The following is a 15429-nucleotide window of genomic DNA, read 5'->3' on the forward strand; positions in this document are numbered from 1 at the left end:
CAGCATTATGGTTAGAAGAAATCGGTCAGAGCCCGAAGATAACGCACACCTTTCGGCTATCATGAGCTAAATTTGAACTCAAAGCGACCGCATTAAGTGACGTAAGTATTAAATACCTCTGTGATGGGATGCGTGCAGGGGTTCTCGTTGATGAGGCGGTTCATGTGTGATCGGTTCTACCAGAAGATCACTATCACCGGGAAGCAGAAGTCGTGAAGTCGAATTCAGTTTCCCTCCCCTGGGCTGCCGCATTATCTCAGGAGGCCTATCCCTCGTACGCTATCGTCGTCGTATAGGGAAATATTTTTCAGTCCGGCCTATAAAGTCTCAAACAATCAATCGCCTCTGGAATTTTAACCAAACCTATAATTCTCGTATACGTTTAACACCCAGGTGAAATGGAGCATATATCCCCAGTGTGCTTTATTTGAATCGAGCCGATCTAGTAAATCTGCTGGTTTGGTCTGGTAGAGCTCGTCTGCCTTTTGTTACATCTTTTGTTTGTCAGCCAAACTGCCGAAGACCTTAACTACAACAACACTTAAATGTTACTGAATTATTATTGTCTTATTGCTCTATGTATATGAGGATGTTTACCTTAATGAGCAAGATAGCGTGAGAGCAAGAACGCATGACAGTAAGACGGCAAGAGAACAAGAAAGGCCAAGAAAGCTTACATAGACAGTATTAAGTTTATAAGGAGACAATTAGGGGATGAATGTGTAGGCCAGTCGTTTGCTTCGAAGCCGATCACAAGCTTTTGCAGACCGACGACAGCCAATGAAGACCAGGTCAAAATAAATAAAAGAAAATGAGAAATGTTTAATTTTTCTGCAGTAGAAAGAGAAAAATCCTGAGTCTGGTTCCTTTTTTTAAAAATCTAAATCAATGGAAATCCACAGGTGTGTAGATCGTGAGACTAACCATATACACAAATGTAGCCTATATTTAAAATGATATATTTGAAATGTACAAGGCAAAGCAGGAGAAAAAATGAAGACTGTCTATTTTTACACGGTTCTATATGCCACAACGATTAATAATAAAATGTATCGCCAAACAAATGTGGAAAACTATTTTCTTTTAATTCATCACAGATTGCGTGCACAAAAATGTTAACTGGGCGGTTTGACAGTTATGAACATTTCCAGAAAGTGACCAGTCCCGCTTGACATTTTTCGAAATAAGTTTCCTCAGTCCCGGTCAAATCAAGACAAATATGTAAATGTTTGTCTCAGCAAGTTTTACCTGATTACAAGCTCGGAGAACATATGCAATAAAGTTAACATAGAGATATAGTATTATACTGATGTTTTTGAGGGAGCATCGAGCAACCACCAATTCACATTAATGGAAAGCATTATCACTCTCCAACATTACTAAGCCGATATCCAGATATCACTTAACAAATGAGAACGTGTCAGAGCAATCCAGGCTGTTTGCGACTGTTATCATATCCTTTATCTGGTTAGGAACGGGCAGACACTCCACCTTACTTTGTAAGGAACCGACAAGAACCTTTCTGACACATCGCACGCACGCCTCTAACAAGGGCACGGGGTTGCTTGCCAAGTCTTGTAGCCACTCGAAGAACTCCGGATTACGCTGCAACGAAAACGGGATTTCCTCTCCAACAATAAACCGCTTTAGGTACCTCACAGACTGCAGACTGCATCCAGACAAGACAAGAAGCCTTGCAATCTCCATATGTCCCAGAAGTAAGGCCAACTGTAGAGCGTCCATGGTATAGTCCACATCACAGCGATGAACGATACTCATCTGATTCGTCTGGCAGGGCCACTCTAGCAAGACTCTTACCACAGAGACGCTGTTCTTGCCTGTGGCGATGATCAGAGGTGTAGCCCCAGACGGTTCAACTACAACAGCAGATCATAAAGGCTCAATTGTAACGGCAGATCATAGTGACTCAAATACAACAGCAGATATCATAAAGCCTCAACTACAACAGAAGATCGTCAAGGCTCAACTGTAACTGCAGATCATAAAGGCTCACATACGACAGGAGATCATAAAGAGTGAAGTACAGCGGCAGGACGTAAAGGCTCAAGTACAACAGCAGGTCGTAAAGGCTCAAGTAAAACCGCGGGTCGTAAAGGCTTAAGTACAGCTGCAGGTCGTAAAGGCTCTAGTACAGCCGCAGGTCGTAAAGGCTCTGGTACAGCAGCAGGTCGTAAAGGCTCAAGTACAGCAGCAGGTCGTAAAGGCTCAAGTACAGTAGCAGGTCGTAAAGGCTCTAGTACTGCGGCAGATTATAAAGGTCTGTAGGTGGCATATTCGAAACCGTCCCGTTGACAGCTGTTGTTATGAGCGAAATAGTCATTAGTAGACCTGTGCCATAATACACCACGTTCCGGGAAATAAATAAACAGATAAATGAAATAAACCATGCTACAAATTTGGTGTGCTAGGATGACGCTCACAGCTCATAAGGTGACGAAAAAAGCTGACAGTTATGTGGATTTTGGATAAATGTTAGCTCTAATTCGCTGACAATTGAACATTTCAACCAAAATGACATGATTTTTGTTTGGCATAGTTTAAGATTATTTTACTTACACAGCAGCCATGATTACAGGTAACGGAGATTTGAATAACCCTGAAAGAACACGCACATTGTGCTCACCCTTTATCTGACAAATAACTCTGCACAAACGGTCCTTTTGCTTGAGATCCCTTCTTCTGCATATGTTTATATACAAACAAGTTACAACATACAGGTTATTAGACATACTGTACAGAGAAGAAACAGTTTAACTAAGGCGTATGCGTATATACTTACATCTTATGTTGGGATTTGCCCCATTATCAAGAAAATATTGGGCCAGTTCTGCGTTATCCACAGAGGCACAGCCAACCAGTGGGTTACATTGATCTTGGGACATGTTGAGGTTGCTTTGATACTGAGTCAGCATGACGATGATCACCATACCGTCGGGCTCCACTACACACGGTCCACCCGCCGTGGTTTTTCGGGCAAACCGATAGATGGCATTCGTCAGTGGCGTTCTCAACCCGCCATCTATTGTATTGACATCAGCTCCTGCCGTAAGCAGAATTTCCACTGCCGCGATATTTCCCGCCAAGACGGCCATCTACCAAAGAAACGTGGAAGAGAAAAACATGCACTAAAACCCACAAACATATAGCAAAATGAATTAACGCGAGGCAGAGAGGATAGTGTAATGATTGGTCACTAGTTTCATGTAACCTCAATGTATGTCCCTTTGCCATTTTAACATGCCCATGAGTTTGTGCCTATCAGGGTTATTATTAAATTGTCGTAGTGAGCACGTCCATAGGACCAAAACGTGAACAGTCGGAAAAAAGTAACACGGAAGCAACATTGCACGATACAGTACATGTTCAATACCATGTATCATACAACATTCACAGAAGATAGGTTTGCCCGTCTTTAACCTATTCTGTTGTAAACTTTCTACAGAATGTTTTGCGCACCTATGGCATATTTTGTTGTCAATGATCTACATAGAGTTTGTCCGTCTGTGGCCTATTCTGTCGTCAACGTTCTACATAGCGCTTTGTGCGTCTGTGGCCTACTTAGTTGTCAACGTTCTACATAGAGTTTTGCGCCTTGTGGCCTATTCTTTGGAACCGTAATATATGTGAGTATAGAAATTGCAGTTTGCTCTGTTTAGGGAGGGAAACCATTCCCTACAACTGTGGTTCCTCTTACCTGTAGTGCTGTTCTCTTGCTCCGGAAATCTTTGAGTTCAAGTTTATAGCCAGCATCGACCATCATCTGTATGACTCCGCTATAATCTGAGCAGCCTTCCTTCTGAGACACGGCGGACATGACCGGGGTGACGCCGTAACAGTCGTGACCACACACGTCAGCTCCATACTTCAGCAGCAGCCTCACCGACTCCAATGACCCGGACTCCGCGGCGCAGTGGAGAGCGGATTTCCCGAAGTGATCCTTATCGTCAACCAGATTTGGCTGCCGATCCAGAAGCATCTCACCAATTTCATGGTACTGTGTTATCATACAGTACATCAGCGGAGTCTGTCCCCATTTGTCTCGAATGTTGAGAAAGGCTCCATTCTCAACAAGGATCTTTGCACATAACAACTGTCCCTTTTCACAGCACACGTGCAGCAGAGACTTGGTACTGATGTTGGAGTAGTCTCTGTAAACCGTATTCATATTAGCACCATCATCCATCAGTTCTCTCAGCTTTTGAGGATCCCCATTCTTCACAGCATTGAACACCTCGACGTCCATCTGATCACGTTTCGCGGCCCTCTGCTCCCTTCTACTCTTGCCATCAACCTTCGCGGCTCTGCCCCCCGATTCCTCCTTCGTTCCAAAGCTACTTCGCAACCTCTCCTTAAGGCGCCCGTCCCTCAAACCTTTCCTGTTTTCTGCCTCAACATCATCCACATTTGGGCCTTTCTGAGAAGCAAAACTTGTAAGTTCTTCATTTTTGATCATCATATTACGGAGACGTTCTCTCAGTAGTCGATCACCAATGGACTTTCCTCCAATGTCGATATCATCCACACTCGGGTTGCGACGGGCCCTGGAGCCTCCAGCATCACCTTCACTGTCGCCTGCATCCTTACGCGCAGCCATTGTTTTAATTACGTGAAAAAATAGATTACACCTTCAAAACACACCTTCAATACTTGAGACCAGGATATTTCATGGTATACTATGTTTGATATTGCACATATCGTTCTGAAGCAAATGCGATAACCGATTTATTGTCAAACTCCCGTTTACTTGCTCTTGTGGAAGGTCATCTATTTTCCCCGCAAACAGCTAGATCCTTTCACCAACATGTGGCAGACAAATTAAGACTTCATACACATGAGCTATGAAACATATCCGGTGTTCCGAAACCGAGAGAGTCATTGAAGTCATCCGTCCTACAAACACAAGAATACTTTTTCAAAACGTCTCACTATGTGTTTGACTTTGTCTTTACCTATGCCTACATACGCCGCATATTAGTTAAACAAAATGGAAAGCAAAGCATTGTAAATCACAATATCTCCAAAATAATAGCGATTTCGAGAGACTTTCGAGGGGTAAACGGACAATGTTACTTCATCTGCTGCTTCAAATGTCTCAAAATCATTAATAATCTTCTTACAACTTTAGGCCTAAGTGCATGCTAGGTTCTGAATCTCAAAAAGTGTCTTTGGTTTGAATTGAATTGGTTGATTATCGCCGTTGTTAATTTATTGTCTGTAAAGACAATGAGAAGAAAGTTGTGCACCCAATACGAAATTAATTCTGTATAGCCACAGTTTCGTAATATATCAACAGACTCAACAGTCACCTCTTGCTTTCTATGAAAGTGATTGGCATCTACCAAAAGCAGAGAAATCCAAAATATCTACACTTATTGTACAACGTTTTACCTGTCGGGCAGGTGTCCTTTGCAAGGCTCATTGACCAAGTGAGCTACGAAATTATGTCTAGACGTAGTGTATTTTGGGGGGGGACATATCAAACCCTGGAGATAATATTCCCATCTGACGTCACTGAAATTTCATCAAAAAGGATTGACTAACAGGCTACACTTTAGGCATTATCCAAACGACCGTTTGAATTTGGGCTTAAAACATCCGACAGGGTTATCAAGTCTTTGGATTTTGATGGCAGCGGCAATGTAGACACTCTCTGTTCGACATCCTTCCCAAGAACTCGTCTGATGCAGAAGGCACATTCCTCAGACAAAGATCTAGGATTGTTTGCCACTGTCCGCAGCCAGTCTAACAGATCTGGATTCTCCTGTAACGACACCGGTAGGTTCTCTGTGCACCAGACGTTTTTCAGATAACCAATCCTTTGAAGTCCATAACCTGTCATTACCAGAGTCCGCGTCATTTCTAAGTGACCGAGAAACACTGATATCTCGAAGGCGTCGAGACAATAATCTTGCCGCCGCCTTTGGATGCGTCCTTTCGGAGAGAGATTACAATTCCATTTGAGGAATACCCGAAAAACGTCCAGGTTGTTTTTGGTTGTGGCTAGAATCAGTGGTGTTGATCCGGTAGATTTAACTGCAAAAATTAGAGAAAATATAAGTTTCGCTTTACAAGAGAAACAGATGTCAAAACAGATTATGAAAATTAATTAAGAAGTAGATTTTAATTTGCAATTTAAGATCTTACAGACAACCAGCATGAATCACAGTCCAACTTCCAAGACAAGGATGTTTCAACAGAATAACTAACACCACAATGTGGCTGAAACCAAATATGTTTGACATTCAGTTTGACAAAAACAGTAGTAAATAGTTTTCAAGTGGTCAGAAATACAATGCATGTAACACCCATCTAAGAGCGTCAAAATACTTTGACCAATCCACAAGACCATACAGAGTCAATACTTAATCTATTAAGTTAGATCCTATAACCCAATACCTGCTAACAAACCAACAATGACATCACGAATTGCTTCACGCACCCTTGATGTTATTTATTATTTTAAAAATTTGATTAAGACTATCTTAAAATTCGTTAAGACTATCCATCATGATTGTAGATTACAAAATAATGGGTGATAAATAGTCTTGCCCAAAGTTTAGAAGTTGTGAATGATGGCCATTGATGATAACTGACTTGTAAGTTTCCCTAACAATGTTTTATGCCGTAAGTTAAACACATCATTTTTCTGGGCCTTCCAAATATGATAAAGATAAGGCCTCATGGAGAGTGCTATCCTTAAATGGATAGATGAAATGTGGAGGATAAAATCACTTTTCTTTTCATCATCGGAAAGACAAACCTGGTCGTTCTTAAATATTCTTTGAGCAGTGATTGTTTTTAACCCGGAAACATCGAAAGCGTCCAAATAAGGTCATTTGTATACAGTGTAAATTTAAAGAATAATCTCTGCATATACTAAGGTTTGTACGTGAACAAATAAACTTTGTCGTTCACTGCGACATATTTTAATGTGTTGCGATACCTGAATGTCACATAGATGTACATGTTATTTATCAAAAAATCCAAACGTACTTCGAACTGTAAACCATCCTAAAGAATAGCAAGCTGAATGTTACACTGAAAAACTAAATGGTTTTGTAATGTGTTTTTTTTAACTTCTTGATAGCCCTGGTGTAATTAAAAATTTAAGCTGCGAAAGCTATACCACTGGTGTTCTCACCTATACGAAACTGGATCCACATAGCTTTGGAATTTTATTCACACCTTTATCAATGTGTGAAAAATTTAGTTTGATCTTGAGCCTTTATAGGGCCGGCTTCACATGCCGACATATACAAATTCAGGATATTTACTAAACATTTTTATTCAATTAAAACACGATCTGGGATTCTGACGCCAGAAGATTTTGGGGGTTGAGGTGGAGGGTGTGGGGATCTCCTTGTTGGTATTGTACTTTGACAGAACGTGTTGCCGTCATATCACCAACCTATAAGCATATGTTGCAATCCCACAATTATAACAAAAGCGTAGATTATTCATTAAAAAAAAGGCCTAGACTAATGAATTAATTACACTGAATGTTGTTTAGCGCCAAAATCGACAAGTTTATACCTATAAATGATGGCGTGCAGTTTTAAGGATGGATTACACAGTTCGTGAGACTTTAGGGTAAACTATTGACTTTTACGTGCCAACTTACCGACAAACATTCAAGCATGTGACTGGCAGAGTGTAGAATTTACCAATTCACTGTCGAAGCCTGGGTTTCAACCCGCAACTCGTGTGCAACCCATTCTTGCCAATCATGCATGACTAAAGGTTACGATCATCAGATCCACATGCCCTTAAAGACCTTAAACCACACTTTGTAATTGTAAGGGATAACAATTATGTGCCTTACACTGGACATCCACATCAGAGCCCTTCTCCAGAAAGTACTGAGCCAGTTCGCCACAATCCACAATAGCACAGGCGATCAGAGGGTTACAAAACTCCACCAGCGTCAGGTTAAGATCTGCTTTACTCTCCGTCAGCATCTTTATAATGGCCTCCCCCTCTGGATCGACGACACACGAGGTACAGTCGGGTGGTTTACGAGCGAACCGGAATATAGCCGTGGTGAGAGGTGTCCGCCATCCCGAGTCCATCGTGTTCACATCTGCCCCGGCTGCTAACAACAATTCCACGGCAATGATGTCCTTGGCGAAAACAGCCATCTGAGAGAAAATCAACATGAAGTGTAAAAGAAACCACACAGAGCAGCTAAGACAGTGTGATAGTTGGCAAATGGCCACACGCCATCGGTGAAATCTGAACTTTTGTCAATTTAAGTGAGGGTTTTATTCAAACTACTCATGTAAATGCATAAAAAGTAGCAACTGACGCTATTTACTTATAGCTCAGAAGGGAGTACAGCTCAAAAATTCGTGTCTTGCCTGTTTTCTTTCTATATTATTTATTTATTTATTTTTAACAGAGATACATGTACAAGACATTTTATTTGTTATAAAAACTGTTTAAAGGTTTAAATAAAATAATATCCTCTGGTTTAGAAAAGGAAAAAAAAATATCGAATCGCTCGTCTGCATAGAGCCCGTGATAAATGTTGTCTGAGCGGTTTTATGAATGAATGAATGAATGTATGCCTGACGTTTAACCTCGTAATTAGCAATTTTTCAGTCATATGACGAGGAGTAATTAGGTGTGTGTACAAACACTGGGTTTTTTTATATTTTTTATTTTTTTTGCAGGTCAAGTCATGCCGAAGACACTAGACATGACACCCCACCCAGTCACAGTTTACTCATCCTGCCAACCACTCCTGTTTCCTTGCTCCACCACCTCAGTGCTGAGCGCCGAGCGAGACGCCAACAACATGAGCTAGTACCATTGTTAACGTCTTTCGTTTGGCCGACCCGAGTGTAATCCCGGATCTTCAGCCATCAAGGCGAACGCTTATACCACTGTGTCGGTCTATTTCTACAACATACAAACCTACCTGAAGTGCGGTTCTCTTGCCCCTGAAATCCTTCATCTCCAAATCATAGCCTGCATCTATCATCATCTGTATCATTCGGTGTCGGTTTTGAGCCTCTGAGGTCAGCGTCACCGCCGTCATCACAGCGGTGATCCCGTCAGACGTGTGTAGACAGACGTCAGCGTTGTACTTCAGCAGGAGTTCCACAGCCTCGATGGAATCGGACTCTACCGCACAGTGCAGAGCCGTCTTGCCGAAGCGGTCTTGGTGATCCACTATGGTTGGATCTCTGGACAGCAACAGCTCGGCTATGTCATGAACCTGAGTTATCATGCAGCACATGAGAGGAGATTGTCCCCAGTTGTCTCGCATGTTCACCAAGGCGCCGTGATGTAACAAAACCCGAGCACATTCTATTCGATCTTTCTCGCAGGAGACGTGGAGAAGGGACTTCGTACTGACGCCGGTACAATCCTCAAATATAACGTCGACGTCGGCACCATTTTTGATGAGCTCTTCCAGTTTGGCGGGGTCGTTGTCGACAACAGCTTTGAAAAGGTCTGCTTCCATCTGAGCTTGCGTCTCGTGGTCAGGACTACCATCTCTACCGTTGACGGCCGCTGCCACTACCTCATCCACGCCAGCCATAACTGTTCTACATTGTGCATCCCACATAATTACACGTACAAGTATCCACATATTAAGCAATGCAACTGGATTATTTACATGTAGTCCTTCATTGGGATCTTATCTTTGTATCTGGACATGAGAATACCATTTTCCTTAATTTATTGCGTGAGAAACTGAGAGAATACAATTAGCTTGCAGCAAGGTGGAACATATATGACTGAATATGTCGAAAATTCTTAGATAGTAAACAAACCGTGCATGCATATTCTCTATACTCAAAAACTAGATCTATTAATTTTAACAGAAAGTCTGTTGTCTGTTAGATGCTAGAATGCACTCTCTTATTGCAGAAGATTGCTCTGTTAAATATAACTCTTATACTAATTCAACACAAAGACTATTAGACTGATAGGATATTTTGTTGACTATGACAGAATTCATGTTTTAACAACAGAATCCATCCTACAATCACTCAGGCAGCAGACAGAATAATTTTTGGCGTGTACCATGGACTAACCGAAAACATCCATGCTGTGTTTGTAGGGCCGTTGGCCGTTTGCGCTGTCTAATACTCGTTGAAGATTACTTGTCTTCCTTCCACACGTATTTGTGTGTTACGCACTAGAAAGTTCGCCAGTTACTTGCCAAACGTCGGTGTTTTTGGCCTCCATGCACTCATAAAACTAACAGGCATATAGAAATTAACAGTTAGAAATTGTTAAGTAGGCTTTCGGCATTATGCAACAACCAAATAAAATTTGGTATCGAAACACACCTTTATGATGCATGTTCAAATAAACGTTATATATGCGCACTAAAGGCACGAGAATAAAACGGTCAATGTCTACAGTAAAAGAAAGCAAATAACTGTTAAAATGCACCGAATAACATGCTGATAAACGACTGAAAGGGTTTTATGGGCTATGTGGATGAAGTTGCATGTCATTGATGTCAAACAGTAGTTCTAGTACCTCCCCTTTGGAAGAAAATCTTACAATTTGAAAAAAAAAAAAAAGGTACCGATACACGAAGGTTTGGATATAGTGTCCACTGGTCTTTCCACTGATGCTGTAGAAATCTGCTCATTGAATTAAGTTTGAGCAATTACACGAGAGAACTTGCAAGCAGTCCTAGGCTAAGCCTAAGTAAGGCGAAAACAGCAGTTTACTTAATTTCACCATTACACTATATAATGACGTGCAGTTTTCAGCTACGCTCCTTCGTTCACGTGTTAAATTGAGGCACATGCAGGCCACTTCAGTCATCAGAGGCTAGATTTGAATAGTTTCATTCACTCCCCCGGTTGGTCTATTACGGCCGACTTATGATCAGCGGCTAGAGTTGAATCGTTTCATGTACACCCCCTGTTCGTCCGTCACGTCCGACTTGTGCCAAGGGGAGATAAATCTAAATCCAGCACGTATTGCTAACATAAATGGGTTACTTGCCATTGGACACATAGGTTACGGATACATGTATATGTAATTCAAAATTTTATACCCAATTCGAAAAATGTAATAATGCGGCGCACTGATTAAATAATACTGACAAACACATATCGTAGGTTGGTGATAAATTAGTGCACTATTATTCATTTCCATATGAATCAGCGAACCTTGGCCTAATGAGTTCAGAACTAGCATGGGACACCCATGAAATTGTAGTCTCACATTTTCACTGCTCGTGTGCCCGTTTGCACACTCCAACATTCCTCGCAGACCATTGTCTTCTACCATCATGATGTGCACATCTGTACGTACCACGTCAGGAAGTGTGTCAGTATCTTGCAATATGTCAGTGGTTAACACTCTATTTTCCTCTGCCTATAAAACTGACCGCTAGCATCTTGAATATGGTGTTAAACAACAATCAAATAAAAGAAATAACCTAAAATATATCAACTGATTTATAAACAGGATTGAAGCAATCTACACTTGGAGGTTACCATGGTGACAAAATGATAGGCCATAACAATTGGCAACAGTATTTAAAAAAAGGCTGAAATTCAGATACCCACATGCTGTATACAAAAGTGCAAACAGCATGTGATAGTTTGGTGACAAATTCTACATTGTTTTGCATGGCAACTGCAAAGGAAAGGGAAATGTAAGTGTTTGTGACTCAGTCCTATACAAGTACACTGACCATAAAGAAGATATAATGGTCATTCATTGGAGGAATTTAAAAACAAAAAAGCATGGATCAACTATAAAACTTGTTTCAGTTATGTAAATTAAATCCTGTCTCATTTATGTCAATGTCACACCCTTACATGAGTTTAATCAATCCTGTTAAGAGCATTCAAGACATTGGTAAATAATGTAGGCTTAGAGCCAAAAATGTACATGTATACAAGAACAAAAATAAATAAATGAATTAGTGTAGATTAATAACAGACATGGGAAGTGGAGTCTTTGAAAAAAATGGTGAAATGTTCCCAACAGGACTTTACTGATCAAATGTAGTCACTTCCACACAAAATTTTGTAGAGTTAAATTTTAAAAGTTTTTGACCAGTGCATTTCCATGCCTGAAATTAACTGATTTTTGCACATGCATACCCATGCAGTCAACATCTTTCTGGTGCATGACAAGTCTTTACATAAATCTACATGTACATCTCCCAATTTGTAAGTTGAGCGTACAAATGTTGAGCATACACATAAACCTGTAATGTGCTATTAATTTAATTGATGATGCACCATACTCATGATTTTTCAGTTTAGGTTTCGATCGAAAGCAGTGTGTTATCATGGGAAAATATGTTCATTCCGAACTGATGGCTGTGAAACATGTGGTCATGCCATTTGATAAGATTAAACAACACAGCCATACATGAACCAATCATTGTTATTTGAGGCATCTATCACGTCTCAACAACATAGAATTGAAAAGTTTGCTCCAATTCAGATTGTGGTTTTTATTCTTTATAACTGCACAATGCTAAACTAGGCCGTTTAGTATTTATCTAGTCACTGACATTGAAATTACATTATATCCAAGTGATGCCAGGTGTTTACTTCAGAAGTTTACAAATGTACAAATATTGTTCAATAACTTTAGACAAATATGTTGCCAACTTACATGATGTGATTACCTAGAAAGACAAAAACAAGATTATTTTTTTCTGATTTTACAGCTCAAGATGTTTGTTTTATTAGAAACAATCAACCTTAAAGTACATTGAGATGCACGAGTATTTTTAAAATCATTTAAACAAATGTGTCAGCTTTTTGAAACCAATCAACTTTCATTCTTGCTAAATGTGTAACTAAATTGCAACATTCCTCTGAAATATAACATTTTGCACCAAACACCAAAGGCAATTAGAAACAACTTGGAATGACTGAAAATTTTGCTTTTCACTACATATGTATGTAGGTACGCTTGAGGTTTTACATTGTACCTATTAACTTTTCACTCATATGGGCCCAGTTGTTCAAAATTGGTTCAAGACTTAATACCAGATTTAAGTTTAAGCTGAGTGTTCAATTTTGTACTGAGTCTAAAAAAAAAGCTGTAAAACATAATATTAAATATGAACTAAACCTGCTCCTGCTATACTTTGACTTTGGAGAACTGCATTGGCTAGATAGAGTGACTAGATAAGTGACTAGATAGAGTTTTTCTAAAAATTTAAATATAAAATATGACTTAATACCAGGATTAGCTAATACATGTTTGAACAACTGGGCCATGATGACAAGTCATTAGGTGTGCTTGCATCTTCTTGTGGTGCCAAAGAGCTACAGCCACTGAAGTATCATGCCTAAGACACTATTTTTAAAGTCTTTAGTATGTTTCTCATTATTCTATACAGCCAGCTGAAAGAAGTAATGGAATTTCCTCTTATTTTCTCCTATACTCAAGTCATGTATTCAGTATTTTAGTGTCCATTTAAGCTGAACATTACCACTATTAAAGCTACTGCAATTACAGCCAAGGAACCACTTTGAAGTGCAGGGGCTGTGCTACATATAAACTTGTGCTCCATAGTCTAAACTTGGATGAGGTTTCTGCAAATGCATGTAGTCCAAGAAACAATGCATTGACATTTTTGACATTTATTCATGTGGGTGTCACTGATGTCATAGCTTGTTGAATGATAGGTAGTCTATTTACAACACCCTGGTTTTTCTGAGAATCTCTCCCATGACTCATAGTCACAATATGCAGAATTCCAACAAATTTTCATTTACTCTATTTTTGTATCTCTTAATTTTGCTACACTGAGCACTGTCTTTTACAACTACATTCTTAACCCTATAGCCGCCATCCTAGGCAGTACTGTAGTCCTCCTAATTGATATGCAGATGAACACACAGTTACAGAGCTAAAACTGCAGACATTGGGTTCAATGCAGTTCAGTCCAATTCCAAATGAGGCTGTGTAGCAGTATGCAGGCAGGTTTCAGTTGGACAGGAGTGGGTGGGTGACTTTCAGGGGGAGGGCGGGGGCAGGGATTGGGTACAGGGCGGTATTTCTACAACCATTTCACTTGTTTGCAAGGCGTTTATTCAAGCATATTCTGAAGGAATTCTTCTTTGTACGCTGATAAAATTATGCTTTTTATGAAGCCCTGAAAATGTCTACAAAATTGTCTAGGCCTATCACGTTCACTTAAATTGTGTGCTTTCAATAGCTGTGCTAGCTAGGACACTAAGTACGATTACTAAGCACCCAGTGAGGGTCACATGGACGTCCTCGTTGACAATTTCATTAACAATAGCAGCTTGAACCCTACCTTACATTTGGTATGCACTGAATGCCAGGGTCGACCAAACTGTAGACTAGTTATGTCACAATCAGTAGCGGTAAACCATCTTTTAACAGTAATCCAGCCGTTTACACCTTTGAATCGAACAAGTTGAGCCAACATCCGTCATGTTTTGAATCTGAACTTCTGCAAATCCGCAGCAAGATACATGTACCTGCTGGCTAGCTGTTGGTGAGATAAACTGCTGACAATGAAATCAAAATTCTATAGTTCCCTGAAATTTGAATGCAATAAAAATGGTCAAAAAGAAATAAATTCATAACAAAAAGTTACATTGGAGGAAACTGTTCAATTTGAAGTTTAAACAGCTGGGTTACTGTTAATAGATGGTTTACCGATGCTCGGTTTGCTGTGACATAACTACACTTTGGTCGAGTCAGTGCATACCAAATGTAATGAAGTGTCTAAGCTGTTATTTCTTAATTTTTGAAATTGTCTGCGTGGATCTTATGTGACCAGCACTGAGCGCAACGATGTGGTGTCCCAGCTAGCTGAGTGATCGTTAAACAATTTTGATTGTGTGGCTTTGTGGGCCTTCCGTACAGTAACCAAAACTGTATAACAAGTAATCCAAATGAATGATCATGGAGTAAAGATTCACTTGCTGCCTTATCATCAAGATCACTCGACCCTACTTCAGGATAAAACAAATTCTGCCAAACCGCATGACGTGTAAACATGAAACGTTGTCAACACAAAACCTTCCCGAAGGACCACGTCATTTCGTTGTACGACACACTGTCCTGTTTGTTACTTTTCCTGTTTCAGTGCACTAGTTTACATGCATGCACATGACAAATCTTCAATTTTTAGTTGGCTCTAAAAATAACAGTGACAAGAGAAATCAGGAGCAAAACATGCGCATCATAATGCAACGTTCATGTTCAATTCAGCATCCTAAACAACATCTCGTAAAAGGCAAAACTTCCATGCATAATAGAACGGCAACTATCGCCATAACAACCTTCACGTTCGTCTCGGCTTAAGGTTATTGTAGCAGACGACTTTCCTCCACAGACACTGTCGACATTTTCTAGACCACATGTGACCTTGACTAGACCAATCGGATGCCACAAACATCATCATTTTCCGGTAGCAATGCG

General features: G+C 40.2%; 2 protein-coding genes across 4 annotated transcripts; both read right to left on the minus strand.

Moving 5' to 3' along the window:
* Positions 1-919: 919 nt before the first annotated feature.
* LOC135479711 (ankyrin repeat, PH and SEC7 domain containing protein secG-like) lies at positions 920-4615 on the minus strand. The gene is made up of 3 exons (XM_064759613.1): positions 3716-4615; positions 2801-3113; positions 920-1877 (listed from the first exon to the last, which is right to left on the minus strand). Exons 1-3 carry the CDS (start codon positions 4613-4615, stop codon positions 1399-1401), a joined length of 1692 nt encoding a protein of 563 aa, XP_064615683.1. The 3' UTR covers positions 920-1398.
* Positions 4606-15354, minus strand: LOC135478979 (poly [ADP-ribose] polymerase tankyrase-2-like). 3 transcript variants are annotated; one of them, XM_064758666.1, is made up of 4 exons: positions 8942-9909; positions 7844-8159; positions 5563-6054; positions 4606-4911 (listed from the first exon to the last, which is right to left on the minus strand). In XM_064758666.1, exons 1-3 carry the CDS (start codon positions 9617-9619, stop codon positions 5573-5575), a joined length of 1476 nt encoding a protein of 491 aa, XP_064614736.1. In that variant the 5' UTR covers positions 9620-9909; the 3' UTR covers positions 4606-4911; positions 5563-5572. The 3 variants fall into 3 exon arrangements, with proteins under 3 accessions (XP_064614736.1, XP_064614737.1, XP_064614735.1); XM_064758667.1 differs by lacking the exon at positions 4606-4911 and adding an exon at positions 15291-15354 and having other exon boundaries at positions 5503-6054; positions 8942-9575; XM_064758665.1 differs by lacking the exon at positions 4606-4911 and having other exon boundaries at positions 5503-6054.
* Positions 15355-15429: the final 75 nt, after the last annotated feature.

Source organism: Liolophura sinensis, chromosome 12 (genome assembly GCF_032854445.1).
Source record: "Liolophura sinensis isolate JHLJ2023 chromosome 12, CUHK_Ljap_v2, whole genome shotgun sequence".
In the NCBI taxonomy this organism is placed as follows: domain Eukaryota; kingdom Metazoa; phylum Mollusca; class Polyplacophora; order Chitonida; family Chitonidae; genus Liolophura; species Liolophura sinensis.

What these genes read in the sequence shown, in the direction of transcription:
- LOC135478979 (XM_064758666.1), bottom strand. Translation starts at nt 9,619, where the DNA reads ATGTGGATACTTGTACGTGTAATTATGTGGGATGCACAATGTAGAACA. An exon ending in GCAAGAGAACCGCACTTCAG is followed by an intron (nt 8,160 to 8,941) that starts GTAGGTTTGTAT and finishes ATTTTCTCTCAG; the next exon opens with ATGGCTGTTTTCGCCAAGGA. An exon ending in CTCTGATGTGGATGTCCAGT is followed by an intron (nt 6,055 to 7,843) that starts GTAAGGCACATA and finishes TAATTTTTGCAG; the next exon opens with TTAAATCTACCGGATCAACA.
- LOC135479711 (XM_064759613.1), bottom strand. Translation starts at nt 4,615, where the DNA reads ATGGCTGCGCGTAAGGATGCAGGCGACAGTGAAGGTGATGCTGGAGGC. An exon ending in GCAAGAGAACAGCACTACAG is followed by an intron (nt 3,114 to 3,715) that starts GTAAGAGGAACC and finishes TTTCTTTGGTAG; the next exon opens with ATGGCCGTCTTGGCGGGAAA. An exon ending in GGCAAATCCCAACATAAGAT is followed by an intron (nt 1,878 to 2,800) that starts GTAAGTATATAC and finishes CTGCTGTTGTAG; the next exon opens with TTGAACCGTCTGGGGCTACA.